At 49.0% G+C, this 16,156-nt stretch overlaps 1 protein-coding gene across 11 annotated transcripts in view; it reads right to left on the minus strand.

Annotated features, from left to right (window-relative positions):
• Nucleotides 1–14,798, minus strand: part of LOC309653220 (uncharacterized protein) — a 34,858-nt gene extending 20,060 nt beyond the window's left edge. For 4 of the 11 annotated variants that reach the window (XR_014259046.1, XR_014259051.1, XR_014259052.1 and 1 more), the window contains exons 1-2: nucleotides 13,250–14,798; nucleotides 7,919–8,005 (exon numbers count right to left, since the gene is read on the minus strand). Coding sequence is in view for 3 of the 11 variants with exons in the window: in XM_082447742.1 (XP_082303868.1) it covers nucleotides 7,919–8,005; nucleotides 13,250–13,283 (121 nt within the window). In the remaining 8 variants the exon portion in view is untranslated. Of the gene's footprint in view, nucleotides 1–7,918; nucleotides 8,006–12,528; nucleotides 12,723–13,249 lie in introns of all 11 variants that reach the window. The other 7 variants (XR_014259048.1, XR_014259049.1, XR_014259047.1 and 4 more) reach the window with 6 other exon arrangements.
• Between the last annotated feature and the right edge of the window lie 1,358 nt (nucleotides 14,799–16,156).

The following is a 16,156-nucleotide window of genomic DNA, read 5'->3' on the forward strand; positions in this document are numbered from 1 at the left end:
TGAGTGACTGTGGAACCGTGTTCATTTTTGTGAGCCTGTTAATGTGTGCATCTATTTCTGAGTCAACACATGAGTGTATGTGTATGTGTGAATGTTGATCAGATGCATGTACATGACTGTGTTAATGAGGGTGCCTGTGAGTTTATGAGCAGGTTCACCGTCTGCATATGTAAATATCTTCATGTTTGTGTGCAAATGACTGTGTGAGTATATATCTGTGATCATGTTCCTGTGTCTGCATGAATGTGTAAGCTTATCATGTATGTTCATGAAGGTGAATTTATGCTTTGCACATGTGTTTTTGTACATTTGTGTGTGAGTAAATGTGCAAAAAAGTTTGTGTCAGTAAATGCGTGAGCATATAAATATATATATATATATATACAAATATGTGTGCATATTATCAAAGTGCAAGTTTAAGTGAATATAGGAACATGTGTGTGTTAATGAATATGTAAACATGCTTGTGTGTAGGGGCATGTTAATGTGTGTGTTCTGTTGTGTGAGTCAATGTGATTATGTTTGTGTGTGATGAAAAGTGTGTTCATTTGTGTGGAAGTGATAATGTGAGCATGTCTATGTGCAACTGTGAGTGCGTGAGTATATGTGAGTTTGCGCGTGAGAGACTGTGTGAGTGAATATGATCCTGTCGATATGTGAAAGTGTGATCGTGGCCGTGTCTGTGCATGAGTGGTTTTGGGGTGAGTGTGAATGTTGTTTTTTAAATAAATGTGAGAGCATGTGTGTTTATGAGCGTGTAGGCTGTGTGAATATGTGAACGTGTTCACCTGTGTGAACTTGTTCATGCGTGCGTGATGTGTGTGTGTGCGCATGTTGTGTTTTAAATAAATGTGAGAGCATGTCCATGTGTGAATGTGTGAGTGGAGGTAGGGAGTGAGTGTGTGTGAGTGTGCAGTCATGTCCGTATGTAAGCCCATGAGAATGTGTGTGTGTTTATGTGCGAATGTGAGTGAAAGTGGGAGTGTCCACTTGTTCGTGAGATAACGTGAGCACGTTTGTGTGTCTGGGAATGTTAATGTTTAAGTACGTTCACGTGTGGGTGAATGTCTGAGTATACTTGTGTGTTTGAGCATGAACATATGCAAAAGGAAGTTTGAACACGTTTCTGTTTTGAGCATGTTAATGTGAAAGTGTGAAAGTTTGTGTTTGTGTTTAAATGAATGTGTGTGTTCATTCATATCTGAGTGTGTGAGCATGTGCATGTAAGGGAGCATGTTCATATGTACAAATTAATGTACGAACAAGTTGGTGTGTGTGAAGCTATTAATGTATAATTATTTTCCCTGTGTGCAGCTGAATGTGTAAGCAAGTTCATGTATGTGAGCACGACGAACAATGTTAAGTGAAGTTGTGAGTGTATGCGGGTGTGTCTGTATATGCGAATTAATCTGTAAGCAAGTCCGTGGGAGTGAATACGTCAATATGTTTGTTTGATGGTGTTAATGTCTTCTTGTGCTCATGAGTGTCTGAGCAGCTTTGTGTGTGTGATCGAAAATAAGGATGTGCAGTTATGTGAACATTTTCCTTTGTGTAAATAAATGTGTAAGGTTTTTGTGTGTTTGAGTGTGTTAAAGTGTGAATATGCTCATTCAGTGAATGCGTGAATATGGGTATCTGAGTGAACGAACATGTTCGAATATGTGTAATTGTATTGAAATGTGTGTTACTATGTGTACATTCATGAATGTGACTACGTGATTGTATTCATGTGTGGATTAACATATGAACATGTTCGGGTGTGAGCAAATGGAGGAGCAGTTTTGTGTGTGAGAAGATGTTCATGTTGGTGAAAATGTTAACATCTTAGTTTGCATGGCTGTGTGAGCGTCCTGTGATTGGACATGAGTGCATCTAGGTGTGAGTGAATGTGTGAGCATGCTTGCGCATATACGCATGTTAATGTGAGTGTGCTCACTCGTGTGAATGAATGTGAGGATGGGCTCCTATGGGGGACTGAATGCGTGAATGTGTTCGTGTGGGAACGACTGTGAGCCTGTAGGTGTATGTTCACGTGCAAGTGGGAATGAATGCATTATTTTATGTGTGTGAGACAGCATCAGTGTGTTCATGTGTGTGAGTGGATGTGTGAGTATGAGTGTACGTAAGCATGTCTGTGTGCGAGTGACTGTGAGTTTGTGAGTGGATGTTATTGTGTCTGCCAGTGTGTGAGCATGGTCTTGCGTGTGACTGAGTTAATATGCACGTACGTGTGAGCATGTTCATTTGTGTGAACTTGTTCACGTGTGAGTGATTGGTGAGTGTGTATGTGTTTGAGCACATTTCTTTCAGTAAATATGCAGGCATGTCCATGTGCGAGCATGAGCATGTGTGAGTGAATGCAAGTGTATGAGTCTCTCTATGTGTGAATGCACCAGCATGTTCCTGTGTGAAAAATGTGTGAGCATGTCCGCATGTGTGAACACGCTGATGTGAAAATGTAAGAGCGTGTGTAAGTATGTTCGTGCGTGAATGTGTCAGCATGTGAGTGTGTTTGTGTAAGTGGATAGAATGCTTATATGTGTTACAGATTTAATGTGTAAGTGTGAGTGAATGGGTGAGGATGCGGTTGAGTGTGTTTCTTTTTTTTCAGGACCCCACGTCCATACAGTGAACTGTACGGCACTGTGCAGAAAGAAGTTTTTATTTTCTATTGGCTCACAGCTGTCTTTAACCAGCTCTACAGCTAGGCCACATTATTCTCTGTGTATTACATCACACTGCTGCTATAGAAACATGTGTGACTCCTGTCATTCAACCCGCTGGCTTCACTGCAGGATAACTGCCCAGAAACTGAGCTGCAGAGAGAGAAGTGTGTTACTCCAAGCCTAATGCTTCAGAAAAGCAAAGTGCTATTGGGAATAATTGTCTGAATGACACCTGAGAAGTAAATGGGTTTCTGTGTTAGGGCAAATCCCAGACTCCAGCATTTAGGGTCGCTGTGAACAAGCCCCAGCAGTGTGCTATGTAGGGACAGGGGTTCCCATAAACACAGTCCTTTATTACAACCTTTCGGACCCCTCACATGCCTCTAGAGAATGGAAGCTGTGTAAGACCGTTAACAAACCCCAGCAGGGCCAGGGAGCCAGGGACCCCACCAATCCCAGGGTCATACGTCTCACTCTAGAAAATTCAGTGCCACTCAGGCAATTCCATCCCTTTTGGTGGAATCCGGAGGACCCTAAAGGGCCAGCACAGAGCCCTGCCCAAGGGCTCCCAGCTAAAACAGCAATTGGGAGCTGAAATGCAGTCCACATTCCCCTCATCGAGCCATGTGCCCTGGCACCGAAATGCAGCCCAGAAGCTGGGAAACTCATTCTACTTTACCTGCCCAGAGGGGCCGCCTTATGTGCTAGCATTGATCAGTGTGAGAACTCAGCTAAAGTATCCAAACATCTCTAAAAGGAAAATTAAAAGTGTTACAGACTGGGCTTCCCTGATGGTGCAGTGGTTAAGAATCCGCCTGCCAATGCAGGGGACACGGGTTCGAGCCCTGGTCCGGGAAGATCCCACGTGCCGCGGAGCAACGAAGCCCGTGCGCCACAACTACTAAGCCTGTGCTCTAGAGCCCGCGAGCCACAACGACTGAGCCCGTGTGCCACAACTACTGAAGCCCATGCACCTAGAGTCCGGGCTCCACAACAAGAGAAGCCACTGCGATGAGAAACCCGTGCACCTCAACAAAGAGTAGCCCTGGTTCGCCGCAACTAGAGAAAGCCCACGCGCAGCAACGAAGACCCAACACAGCCAAAAAATAAATAAAAGTAAATAAATTTAAAAAAAAAAGTGCTACGGACTGCATGTTTGCGTACCCTCCAAAATCATCTGGGAGGTAATTAGGCTTAGATGAGGTCATGAGGGTGGGCTCCCCATGATGGGATTAGTGCCCTTACAAGAAGAGGAAGAGACACCAGAACTCTCTCTCTTTCCACCATGTGAGCACACAGCCAGAAGGCAGTCATCAGCAAGCCAGGAAGAGAGCTCTCACCAGAAACCAAAATGTCCAGCCCCTTGGTTTTGGACTTCCCAGCCTCCAGAAGGATAAGAAATAAATGTCTGTTGTTGCCACTCAGTCTATGGGATATTTGTTATAGTGGCCAGAACTAAGACAAGAAGCCTCCAGAGAGGGTGCCTAAATCCCATCTTTGCAGTGATGACCTCAGCTCCATAACCTAACACTGTCCTCCCTGATGAGCTCAGGAAGGCAAGAAAAGTTGTGCGGGTAACCACTTCCCTTCCTCTTTGAACTTCACTGCTCCAGCTTCTCTCTCTCCCCAGTGTCTATCACAGGTTCAGGCTTCACAGGAAAGACGAAGCAAGGAAGAATAAAAAATGTCTCATTTATTCCTTCACTCCACAATATGGGAGTGCCGATGTCATACCAGGTGCTGGGCTGGGCAGAGCCCTCAGGCAGCTGCTTTTCACAACACTGTGGCTTCCAGTTCTCTTGCCCAGACTGGAAGCCGCTTTGCTAGCTTTCCCTGGCTCCTCCTCCTCCTCTTCTCACTGCCCCTTCCTTCTCAAGGGAAAATAAAGCTCCTATTTGAACCTGAACAGGACAAAGTTCCCAAGGCTTCTGCTTGTGAACTTGTGGGGGAAGAGGAAGAACGGGTTAAACCCTGAGGCTCTCCTCCACCTGACACACAAAGAGAGGTTCGACTCAGTCGAGTGGGAGGCCTCACAGGGAGATCTAGGGGTCCCTAAACTCTGAGGCACTTGGCCCAACCTACCTGAAGCCCTGCTTGAGAAGAGGAATGGGTGTGATGGCAGGTGACTCTCACAGGGTAGGTGCCACTGCCTGGATCCTGCTTGCGGCTGATAACCTCACAGACCTGGGGATGGACTCGGGCTCAACTTGCCCGTGGAGCAGGCAATGGTTTGAATGGGTTTTCAGTGCTCTTGACACTACCACTTATCTCTAGGCAGTGTTCTCCTTCCTGTCCTCACTGTTCTTTACCCTCATCCCTCATCCTCTCTGTCCTGACTTCTCTACTCAACTCTGTCCAGTGTCAGCTCTCATTCTCCTGCTGCCTCTTTCTTCCTTCGATTAAAGCAATTCAAAATGTAATCCGGTACGTTCACTCCTTGATTCCTAGAGTCTCACTCTCTTCCGGAATCAAGTTGCAAATCTCTACCCAGGTGCTCTTTTCTCCCAGCGTGACGCCCCCAGCAACTTTAACCTTGCCCCCGTGGTACCTATGGGCCCCTGGCAGATGCTCACCTTCCTCTTCTCCTGCCCCCCTGGGCTGAGCTTCCTTCCTCTCCAGAGCGTGCTGCAGTGGCAGGCCAGGTAGGGAAGATACCTCCTAGGACACCCACCTTGCACCAAAGCGTTCTGCTTTGTTCTCCGCTTCCCTCAGCCCTGCCACCCACTCCATTCAGAGAGCAGCTACCCGACCTCCTGGCCTCCCTGCTCCCCAAATACACACACACACGCACACGCATGCGCGCACGCACGTGCGCGCACACACGCACACACACACACACACACACACGCACGCGCGCGCGCGCGACATCCCCAGACTGAGCGCCTGCGGTGCCCCCGTCTGTCTAAAGAAAGTCCAAAGTTGTTCTTGCACTTCCCTCTTCATCGAATATTTGGCCAAATCTATCCAGGGACCCCCTTTTTCTCATATGTCCCAGGTCTGCATTCAAAAAAAGGTTAATGTAACCCACCCCCTCCCACCTTAGGCATCAGGTGTAAATAGATCAGAGTCTGAAAGATGGTGATGAGGTGCCTCAGAGATAATGCAGATTATCCACACCTGACAATCCCCAGAGCTTGGCCCTTGCCCCTGCTCCCTCCTTCTGGCCCTGGATGCCTGCTGAGATGCTATCTTGCTTAAAACAATGGGAGAATGTGCTTGGTGTTTTTAAACTGTGGTTGTTAGTCTCTGCTGAGGTACAGGAGAACGTGGAAAGGAGGAAATGAGGTAGCTACTCCCTGACACCTACCAGTGTTTGGCCCAACTGACCCAAACGATATCACACAAGGGGCAGGGGCTGTGCTCTAACACCTGAATTCCCCTATACCCAGCCCTCTAGCCCTCGCTCTCCTCCCTAAGGTCCCCACCTAGAGCCACTGCTGTCCTTGTAACGTAAGGCTACTGACGGAGCTTGCTTTCTGCTTTCTCCACCTCAGCCTCCCAGCCCCTAGGTACACACACACTCACCTCGGAACACCTTATCCCCTCACACGCTGGAGGGAACAATGCAGCAAAGGGAAAGCAACAGTCAAGTGACCCACCTCCAAAGCTCAGGGCCCAGGGCAATGGCCTTGGTTTTCAAGGTAGCTCTCAGGGCAAACATGATGCCCTCAATGGTCTACCCCCAAGTGCCAAATCCTCACAGCTGAGTGCTCTTTAGGGTGGAGGCACCGGATATTCAGAAGACTTGTATTCATTTCCACAAATATGAACTATGAGTGTTCATTAACCCCTTAGAGTTGCTATCTAGTTCAACCTCCCATAGAACCTCTAATTAATGTACCCTTTCTTTCCTCTGTCATTGGTTTAGGGTTCCTGGGTGTCCCCTGGGCCAAAGAATACTACTCCTGTTCTGTGGGCTTAGGGTAGGTTTCCTGTCACTTCAAGCTGTGTGGCTCAGGCTAGCTGCCCTTTCCACGGGGAAGGCTAGGAGGGAATACACAAAGGAACTGACTCATTGCCTTCGTGGTGGTTTGTATTTCTGTTTCTTTGCCATTTCTCATCTCTGCTCTAGAAATCTGAATGCTAGGCTAAAGGGTTTGGATTTTATTGGACAGCTAAAGTCATCAGAAGTTCTTGACATAATCAGGCTTGATTTATAAAGACCATGCTGATTGCAGTGTGCTGAATGGATTAGAGGGACCAACACTAATATTAGGGAGACGAGAGGTTGGGAGGTTGTTGCAGAAATTCCGTAGGAAGATGCCCAAGGCCTGATCTGGGGGTGGCTCACGATCAATAGAGAGATAAGAACAGAGTTGGGATGTTTTCTGGAGGTAGAACCAATACAGCCTGGTGGGAGTTGAAGGCTTGGGGGGCAGAGGGGCAAGCACCTGGGGCCCAGGTAGGTGAAGTAGACTGGACAGAGACCATGTGCTCAGTTTTGAACACACTCCATACGGTGAGTACTCGGGGTGCAGAGAAGGTGTGCTCAAGTGCCCTCCCCATAGAGCCTGACAGATGGAGCAGAGAATTCTACCTTGAGCACCACAGCGCCCTCCGGCCTGCACACCCACTTGTGGGTAGAGCTCCTCCACTCACACCAGGGAGTGTACTTCAGTTGTGGGACCTTCTCAAGGGAGTGTGGAGCGAGCAGAAGGCCTCTTGCATGTGAAGCCAGAGAAGTGGGAGAAATTCCAGGGTCGGAGCAAAAGGCCTGGAGGTTGGGAGGCCAGGAGTACCCCGACTGCAGGTCTCTGCAAGTCAGGAAGGTGGGATCTCGAGAGGCAAAGGTGTAGAGCCTGGGAGAAGGCCACTGGTGAGCTTACGTGGTGGGCTGCCTTCCTGTGTTTCAGCACTACTCAACTTAACAGAAAAACCTCAGGTGTCTACACATGAATTTATCTACAAAACAGGAACAGACTTACAGACAGAGACAACAGACTTGGGGGTGCCAAGGCGGCGGCGGGGCGTGGTGTAGGGGAGGGAAGGATTGGGACTAGTTGGGGACTAGCAGATGCAAACTGTTATATATACAATGGATAAACAACAAGGTCCTACTGTATAGAACACAGAGCGATATTCAATATCCTGTGATAAACCATCATGGAAAAGAATATGAAAAAGGATATATACATATATATAAAAAACTGAATCACTTTGCTGTGTACCTGAAAGTAGCACAACATTGTAAATCAACTATTCTTCACTAAAAAAAAAAAAAACCAACCCTCAAGCGCCTATAAGCGGTTTACCTCCAATATGTGGGCTCAGGTGGATACCATATCCCATCAGCATCCTGTCCAAGACCTTCTGAACCACTTTCATTTGCATAGATTTTGCTGAAACAGAGAAGTCACCGGTCATCAGGAAGGCCACATTGCTTCCCAGAGAGCAAACAGCAGAGAATACCGCAGCTGTCACCTTTCCAGGGCTTTCCCTTCTCCTGCACACATGCAGACACGTACAGTCATATGTGTACACATTCTCTCCCCCACCCCCTTCTCTCCCCACAGTGAGTCAGCCAGAAGCACCCAGTGAGGAAGACTCCTCCTCCCCCTCCCCAGCTTTTATCCAGAGGATGGGGCACAAAGACTGGGTCCATGTTACCAAGCAGGCTGAGGGGCTGGGGGAAGCGGGGGCAGGCATTCTGGGAAGTGGAGAGGAGAGGAAGCAGGCAGGGGGCAGCCCTCAAAAATGCATTACCTCAACCCCCTAAAGAGCCCCAGTTTGTAATCAGCAATGGACACAGCTCTCCAGGTCGGTGGCTGTCCTTCCAGGGGCAGCTGATTGCCCCAGGAAAAGTACTCTTCCACCCTCACTGCCCTCCTGAGCTGAGCTAACAAGTCTACGCCCTCCAGCACAAAGTCACATTTCCCCACCTGGGCATTTTCTTGTCATACCCATGTCAACCTTGCTCTTGTACTCCTCTGTTTTTAGGGCTGGGCATATGGCTTGACACAGACAGAGCACCTTCTGGCCCTCGCCCAACAAAGTCATTTCACACTCTTAGGCCTCAAGGCTGTCTTCTCAAAGACGTTCATTCTGGGAGCTGGCATTTCTCTCACTAATCATGGATTTCCAGCCTGGAGACGTCTTGGCTGAGCATACGCAAGTAGCCAGCCAGAGCCCTGCAGACAGCTGGCCTTTCCAAAGCTCTCTGACGTGCTCACCCAACACACCTGAGACCTTCAGCAGGGCTGTTTCCTCCCAAAGGGCATGGGAATGGGAACAGGCCCTGAGCATCACTGTGATCCTAATGTACTCTCACACGTTGACCAAGGAACATCAGTCCCTGCAGTGTGTGTGTGTGTTCACTATATGTCCTATAAAGTCACCACAAGTAATGAATCAGTGACTACTAAACCACTGCTCCTAGGGGAAATACAGGGTTAGGTTCCTGCGAGCCTCTGGTTACAACACTTTCATCAACCAATCAATATATTAACTTGTTTTATGTCTGTTTCTGTTTCAATTTACAATTTAATCCAATTAGAAATCCAGAATTTACTAAAAGAATTTATATTAACAAAATGCTAAAAGCACCTTCCAACAAAAAACTCTAGAATCTGTCCAAGTCTAAATCACTGGACACTCCCAGTAGTGTCTCCAGAGGTTCCTTCATTGTTGAGGCTTTAGTAACCTCTGCTCATGCCCCCTGGCATCTCTGGACCACACATGATGGCTGTAAGTTGCCCATGGGCTACCGAGGCACGAAACTGCCCTTCTTGGCCTTGTATTATAAACCATTAGCGTGGCAACTGTCAGCCACATACCGGGCCATCCTCAAAACAGAGGTTCTCACAGACCCTGAGCCTGTGACCCTCTGTACCCAGGTGCCCAGTAGGCCTTAGATCACGGAACCAGCACCCCAAAACCTCAGCATGTTTACTGAGGCCTCCTTGACACCAGATAGCTTTCTGGCATATCTTTCTTGCAAGAGGGCATGGCCTCAGCTGTCCTTAGTCCCTTGCCAGATGAGATAGTGGTAGAAGAAGTCACTCCTCTCCCAGACCTCTTGGCTACCTGGGGAGCCTCTTGGAATCAAGTGAGTGGGCAATATTGGGCATTGTACACTACATATGGTATTGTCACCATCATCCATATTACTGCTTTCGATCCCTTAACCAACATGCCTAGGATAGAGGACAGGACCAAAGGGTCAGCACAACTGACCAAACTACAGTCATTTAGTACTGGATGCCCTGGCTAACAAATGGCCCCATCTGTACATTTTTATAAACTCTTGGGCCATTGCCTAAACGTTGTCCCCTTTGAGGTAAAGAACTCTGGGAATCACTTGCCTCACAGATACCCAAAATATAGATCAAGATGTTAGGGACTGACAGAATGGCCATCATCAAAAAATCTACAAACAGTAAATGCTGGAGAGGGTGTGGAGAAAAGGGAACCCTCTTGCAATGTTGGTGGGAATGTACATTGATACAGCCACTGTGGAGAACAGTATGGAGGTTCCTTAAGAAACTAAAAATAGAACTACCATACGACCCAGCAATCCCACTACTGGGCATATACCCTGAGGAAACCATAATTCAAAAAGAGTCATGTACCACAATGTTCATTGCAGCTCTGTTTACAATAGCCACGACATAGGAGCAACCTAAGTGTCCATCAACAGATGAATGGATAAACAAGATGTGGCATATATATACAATGGAATATTACTCAGCCATAAAAAGAAACGAAATTGAGCTACTTGTAGTGAGGTGGACGGACCTAGAGTCTGTCACAGAGAGTGAAGTAAGTCAGAAAGAGAAAAACAAATACCGTATGCTAACACATATATATGGAATCTAAAAAAACCAAAAATGGTCATGAAGAACCTAGGGGCAGGACGGGAATAAAGACGCAGACCTACTAGAGAATGGACTTGAGGACATGGGGAGGGGGAAGGGTAAGCTGGGACAAAATGAGTGAGTGGCACGGACTTATATACACTACCAAATGTAAAACCGAAAGCTAGGGGGAAGGAGCCGCAGAGCACAGGGAGATCAGCTCGGTGCTTTGTGACCACCTAGAGGGGTGGGATAGGGAGGGTGGGAGGGAGGGAGATGTAAGAGGAAAGAGATATGGGGATATATGTATATGTATACCTGATTCACTTTGTAATAAAGCAGAAAGTAACACACCAGTGTAAAGCAATTATCCTCCAGTAAACATGTTGGTAAAAAAATAAATAAATAATGATACGGACTGGGACTTCCGTGTTGGCGCAGTGGTTAAGAACCCGCCTGCCAATGCAGTGGAAATGGATTCGAGCCCTGGTCCCGGAAGATCTCACATGCCGCGGAGCAACTAAGCCCGTGCGCCACAACTACTGAGCCTGAGATCTAGAGCCCGCGAGCCACAACTACTGAGCCCGCATGGCACAACTACTGAAGCCCGCGCACCTAGAGCCCGTGCTCCATAACAAGAGAAGCCACTGCGGTGAGAAGCCAGTGTACCTCAACGAAGAACAGCCCCCATTCGCCGCAAGTAGAGAAAGCCCACGCGCAGCAACGAAGACCCAACACAGCCAAAAGTAAAATAAAAAAAAAAAGATGTTATGGACTGAATTCTGTTCCCCCAAAATTCGTATGTTGAAGCCGTAACCCCGAATGTGGCTATATTTGGAGATATGGCCTTCAAGGTTAAACGAGGTCATAAGCTTGAAGCTCTAATCCAATAGGGGGGTATCCTTATAAGAAGAGCAACAGACGCCACAGAGCTCGCCCTCTCCCCACACTGAACAAAGAAAAGGCCATGTGAGGACACAGTGAGAAGACAGTTGTCTGCCAAGGACAAAGGGTATAAATACCTCACCAGGGTATAAATTCTTTTTTTTTAAAATAAATTGATTTATTTACTTTTGGCTGCATCGCGTTCGTTGCTGCGCGGGCTTCCTCTAGTTGCGGCGAGTGGGGGCTACTCTTTATTGTGGTGCACGGGCTTCTCGTTGCGGTGGCTTCTCTTGTTGCAGAGCACGGGCTCTAGGCGTGCAGGCTTCAGTAGTTGTGGCACATGGGCTCATCAGTTGTGGCTCATGTGCTCTAGAGCACAGGCTTAGTAGTTGCGGCGCACGGGCTTAGTCGCTCCGCGGCATGTGGGATCTTCCCGGACCAGGGCTCGAACCTCTGTCCCCTGTATTGGCAGGCAGATTCTTAACCACTGGGCCACCAGGGAAATCCGGGATATAAATTCTTTTAGCAAATTCTAGATTTCCAACTGGATTAAATTCTGGACCGCTGTATCAATTTACATTCTTTCCTCCCTCTGTATCCAAGTTTTTTGATTTCTTTCTTTCTGATTCCATTTGCTTGTTTGTCTGTCACTGGATATAGTTTGTGTGTGTGTGTGTGTGTGCGGGTGGGGGGGGTGTCCTGCCTAATCTGCTCATATTTATAGATTTCTTCCTTCAGACAGCATCAAATCAGTTTCATAAGGGTTAGGGGCCTCTCCTGTGGCAATGGTTGCTTAATAAGTTTTAAGGACTCTGGCTTAAGCTGGGTTTAATTTCATCACCGTGTCACAAAAGTGCCATGGTTGCTCTTCCCTATCATTAGGATGATCAGGATTTTCACTGCAACACAGGCATAGGCAACAGAGTGGCACAGCAGAAGATTGCTGGGCCCCCAAGCCAGAGGTGGGTGGACTGAAAACATCTTCTGCTAGCGTGCTGCCACTTGCGCTGCATGGAATTATTATTATTATTATTTTGTCTTTTCTCTCTGTACAAATTCCCTCAGAATATTTTAGATTTCTAGCAGTGCAAATTTACAGCTGTGGGTTTTATCTCCATCTAATCATGAGTGGTCCAGACCTTCTGGGTGGTTATGGGGACAGGGTCGGAGGCCCAGTGACCCACCTCTTGGGCAGCCCAGGAGAGGAGGACATCGCAGGCCATGCAGGACACATGGGGGTTGCATTCTGGAACAGCGTGAACCAGAAGGGTCTGTGGGAAGCGGGCTTTGCAGTATCACGAGGGTGAGGTACCCCCTGGTTCCTAAGCAAGGATGTGATTGGCTTGCTTGAATCGTTCTGCTGGCTGACAAGGAAACACTATTCAGGGATAATAAGCAGGAATGCATCTGGTGCATTTAATAAGAAGCGTTGTTGCTAGAGGACCCTATCTGGCGGAGCAGAGTGGGGAGCGGAATCTGGGATTAGGCCGGTCGAGGCCCTCCCAGTTTTACCAGCCGTCAACTCAGCACACAATACTGCCTTTAGCCCTCACCGCACCATCACCCCCTCCCCGCGCACTCACACACAGGGGCCAGTATACCTGGCTGAGGAGAACTCAGTCCCTGGAGATGGAGGGGTGGACCCGGGGGCGGTAGTTCCCCGAACCCCGCCACTTCAGCGCTATTAGGCACCACAGCAACAGAGGGGCTGAAGCAAGGGGGCTCCATCGCAGCTGGTCGTCCCCATCCCCACCACCAACTCCTCTAGGGACTGGCCAGCAGGCAGCGCGCGTGGGCAGCGGTTCAAAAGCGCAGGCCCACATCGGCTCCAGCCGTCTCCTGCTAAGAGGTCGCCCACTCACCCACCGCCCTCCCAGCTCATGGCAGCCTGGCGACCCCGCTTACCAATCGAAGAAGTCCAGAACGACGTCAGGAACATCAGACGAGGAGAGCTTAGAAATCAAAGCGGAATTTCCAGCTGGGTTTCGGGTCGTCGCCCTCCAAGGGCCGGGTCCTGATGAGCAGCAGGAGCACAGCGGCCCGCCGCATGTCGGGACGCCATAGCTCCGACCTTCGGAGAACCCTGGAGACCGCTGCGGACCGGGAGGAAGAGAGACGACGGGGGGGAGCGGGATAACCAAGAGGAGCGGGGCGCGGACCTCGTGCTTCGGCCAAGAGCCACCTGTAAGGTGAGAACATCGAGGCCAAGGGGAGTGGGGAGGGTGGGGGTCGACCAGCGGCCCTGAGCAAGGGAGCGGCAAGAAGAGCAGCAGCCCAGCAGCTTCACTCCACGCAGCAACCGGACCACGCACCCAGCCGCTGCCCCAGAGCGCGGGGTCTGAAGCACGTCCGGCTGCCGCTGGGCGGGCCCCAAGCCCGGCGCACAACTGGCTCCGCCCACCCCGACGGCAAGCGAGCTTAGCCAATCCGGCAGGCGCCGGGACCCATTGAACGAGATGCGCGGTCCCGCCTCCTACCACAGCCCGTGCGCCGCCCAGCCCTCTGCTCCTTCTGGCGTCCGCAGTCATTCCTTGGTCAGCCCCAGCTCCAGCTCCCTGGCAGCTGGAGAGCTGGGCCGGGGGGTCGGCGGCGTGGGGCACCCCGCCCTGCGCCTCCCCTCCGCAAAAACGCAAAATGTGCTTTTCACCTGAAACAGCGTATGCCCAAGAGTTTGCTTTTTGTGGTGAAAGGAGTAATTTGACCGCCCGGGCTGAATCTGCAGTTTGAAAGATCTGGACACCTTTGAGGAATCAGGACATAGTTGACTGGTGGTCATTCCCAGACCCTCGGGCCTCCAGTGAACCAGAGCGCCTGTCCTCTGGAAGGGATAGAGGAGGTTCAACCTGTGCATTTCGTGGCCCGGCTCTGGCCCGTCATCAGGACAGAAATTGGGCTCCGGGAGCCCCCCTCCCATAGCTAAGGGATGCACAGTTGAAGTGAGGGTTCTTGGCTGACAGCATTGAAGGGGAAAAGAAGGCAAAGGTCAGTGTATCGGATCTTCAAGGCAGTGAGCCCCCGGAGAGCAGGCCACTGTAATGCTCCAGCATTCTGGCCCCAGCATGTGGGGGAAAAAAGCCTTACATTTTTGCTAGAGGCCTTCTCTTCTTTCCGCTACCCTGAACGTTGCCACAGAGAATAGAAATATCTCAGAGCAAGAGGAAATGCTTCCACTCATTCACTACCCTTCGTCCTTCCCATCTTGGTACCTTGATGAAGCAAGGTCAGAAAGAGGCTTCTTCAGAGCACATAAGCCAGATGGGCAATGAACAGATAAACCTCAGTCATGTTCACCAGCGCTGGACCTCGTGAGGCATGCCATTTAAAAGTGTTGAAATCAAAATGGATTTCAGGTTCACTCTTGGTCAACTAGAATATTCAAACAAACATTCTCCCCCTTCCCCTTTCCTTCAGTATTTGGTGAGAAGAGCTGGGACTGCTTGTGCCCAGCGTATTGCAAAGCTCTAGTTGCATGGAACTTCCTGGGGTGGCTGAGTGTTTTGTACAGCTAAAAACTGAACTCTTTACCCCACCTCGACCCCTTCTCAAGCACCCCACTTTTTCTTTTTAACCATTTTAGAATCACACGTTTTTTAAATGTTTCTCTTGATTTCCTTCCTTCTCTTCACCAGCAGAGCATCTTCACACCTTCGTTTCCCCTCTCCTTTCCCCCTCTTTTTCCTTCTATTGCAGTAAGTGCTTTCTTCTCACTTACGGGGCGGAGCCACATAGAACTAAGCCACATACTTACGTGGGGGATCCCTCTATAACTAACCATCACAACAGCAGTGGGTCAGCTGAGCCCAGCCCTACTGCTCTTAATCCTGCACCCCTTGTCTCTGGTCACTCAGGCATCCTCGTAGAGACAATACTTGCTTGTCAAAAATGAAAAGGTCATTTCCGATCATTTTGTCCAAGCATCTGCAGTGTATATGGGAGGGAGGGGTGGGGACACACTTTGCTTTATTCTTTACCCTAAACTACTCTACCTCTCACTTCTAAAATGAAAATATCCCAGTCTTGGACCGCAAGCGCCTAGCCATGCTGCTCTCTCATTCTTCTACTCTCTCTACACGTGTTCTTTTATCTCACTGAGCCCTCCTATTCCTTGGCCTCTCTAGTTTTTGCCCATCTGCACTCTCCCTCTTCTACCTCTCCCTCCTGTCACCATTGATTTGGTTTCGGGTTTCTTTTTTTTTTTTTTTTTCCTGGCCGTGCCGCGCAGCTTGCTGGGATCTTAGTTCTCAGAACAGGGATCGAACCTGGGCCACGGGCCACTGTCGAGTCCTAACCACTGGACCACCAGGGAATTCCCTGGGGTTTCTCCTCTTTTCCTTCTTTTCCTGCTCACACTCAGGCATACTAAGTTGTCAATACATCTACCACCGCTTATTCTTCTACGCTTACAACACCTTCCGTATCTCCACATCCAGTTATCACCCATAGCCAATCAACTGTTGCCTTTCAGTTCTACACACTTCTTCATGTGCTTTCAATACCCCTACCTTAGTCTAGAACGTCAGCATCTCTCACATAAATCACTCCTATAATGAACACGGCATTCTTCCTCCTCTCTGACCTTTCTTCACATTGCTTTCAGAGTGACATTTCTAAAACACAAATTACATCCCAGATTAGACCCCCTTGATGGCTTCTTGTAGCCTTAATAATGAAGTCTCCACTCCTGTCTCTGGGGAAACGCAGATGGCCAATGGGCACATGCACACATGTTCAACATCACTAATCATCAGGGAAATGCAAATCAAAAGCACAGTGAGACATCACCTCACAAAAGGACACACGTAACAAATTTTG

This window comes from Balaenoptera physalus, assembly GCF_965194825.1.
Source record: "Balaenoptera physalus genome assembly, chromosome: X".
Taxonomy (NCBI): domain Eukaryota; kingdom Metazoa; phylum Chordata; class Mammalia; order Artiodactyla; family Balaenopteridae; genus Balaenoptera; species Balaenoptera physalus.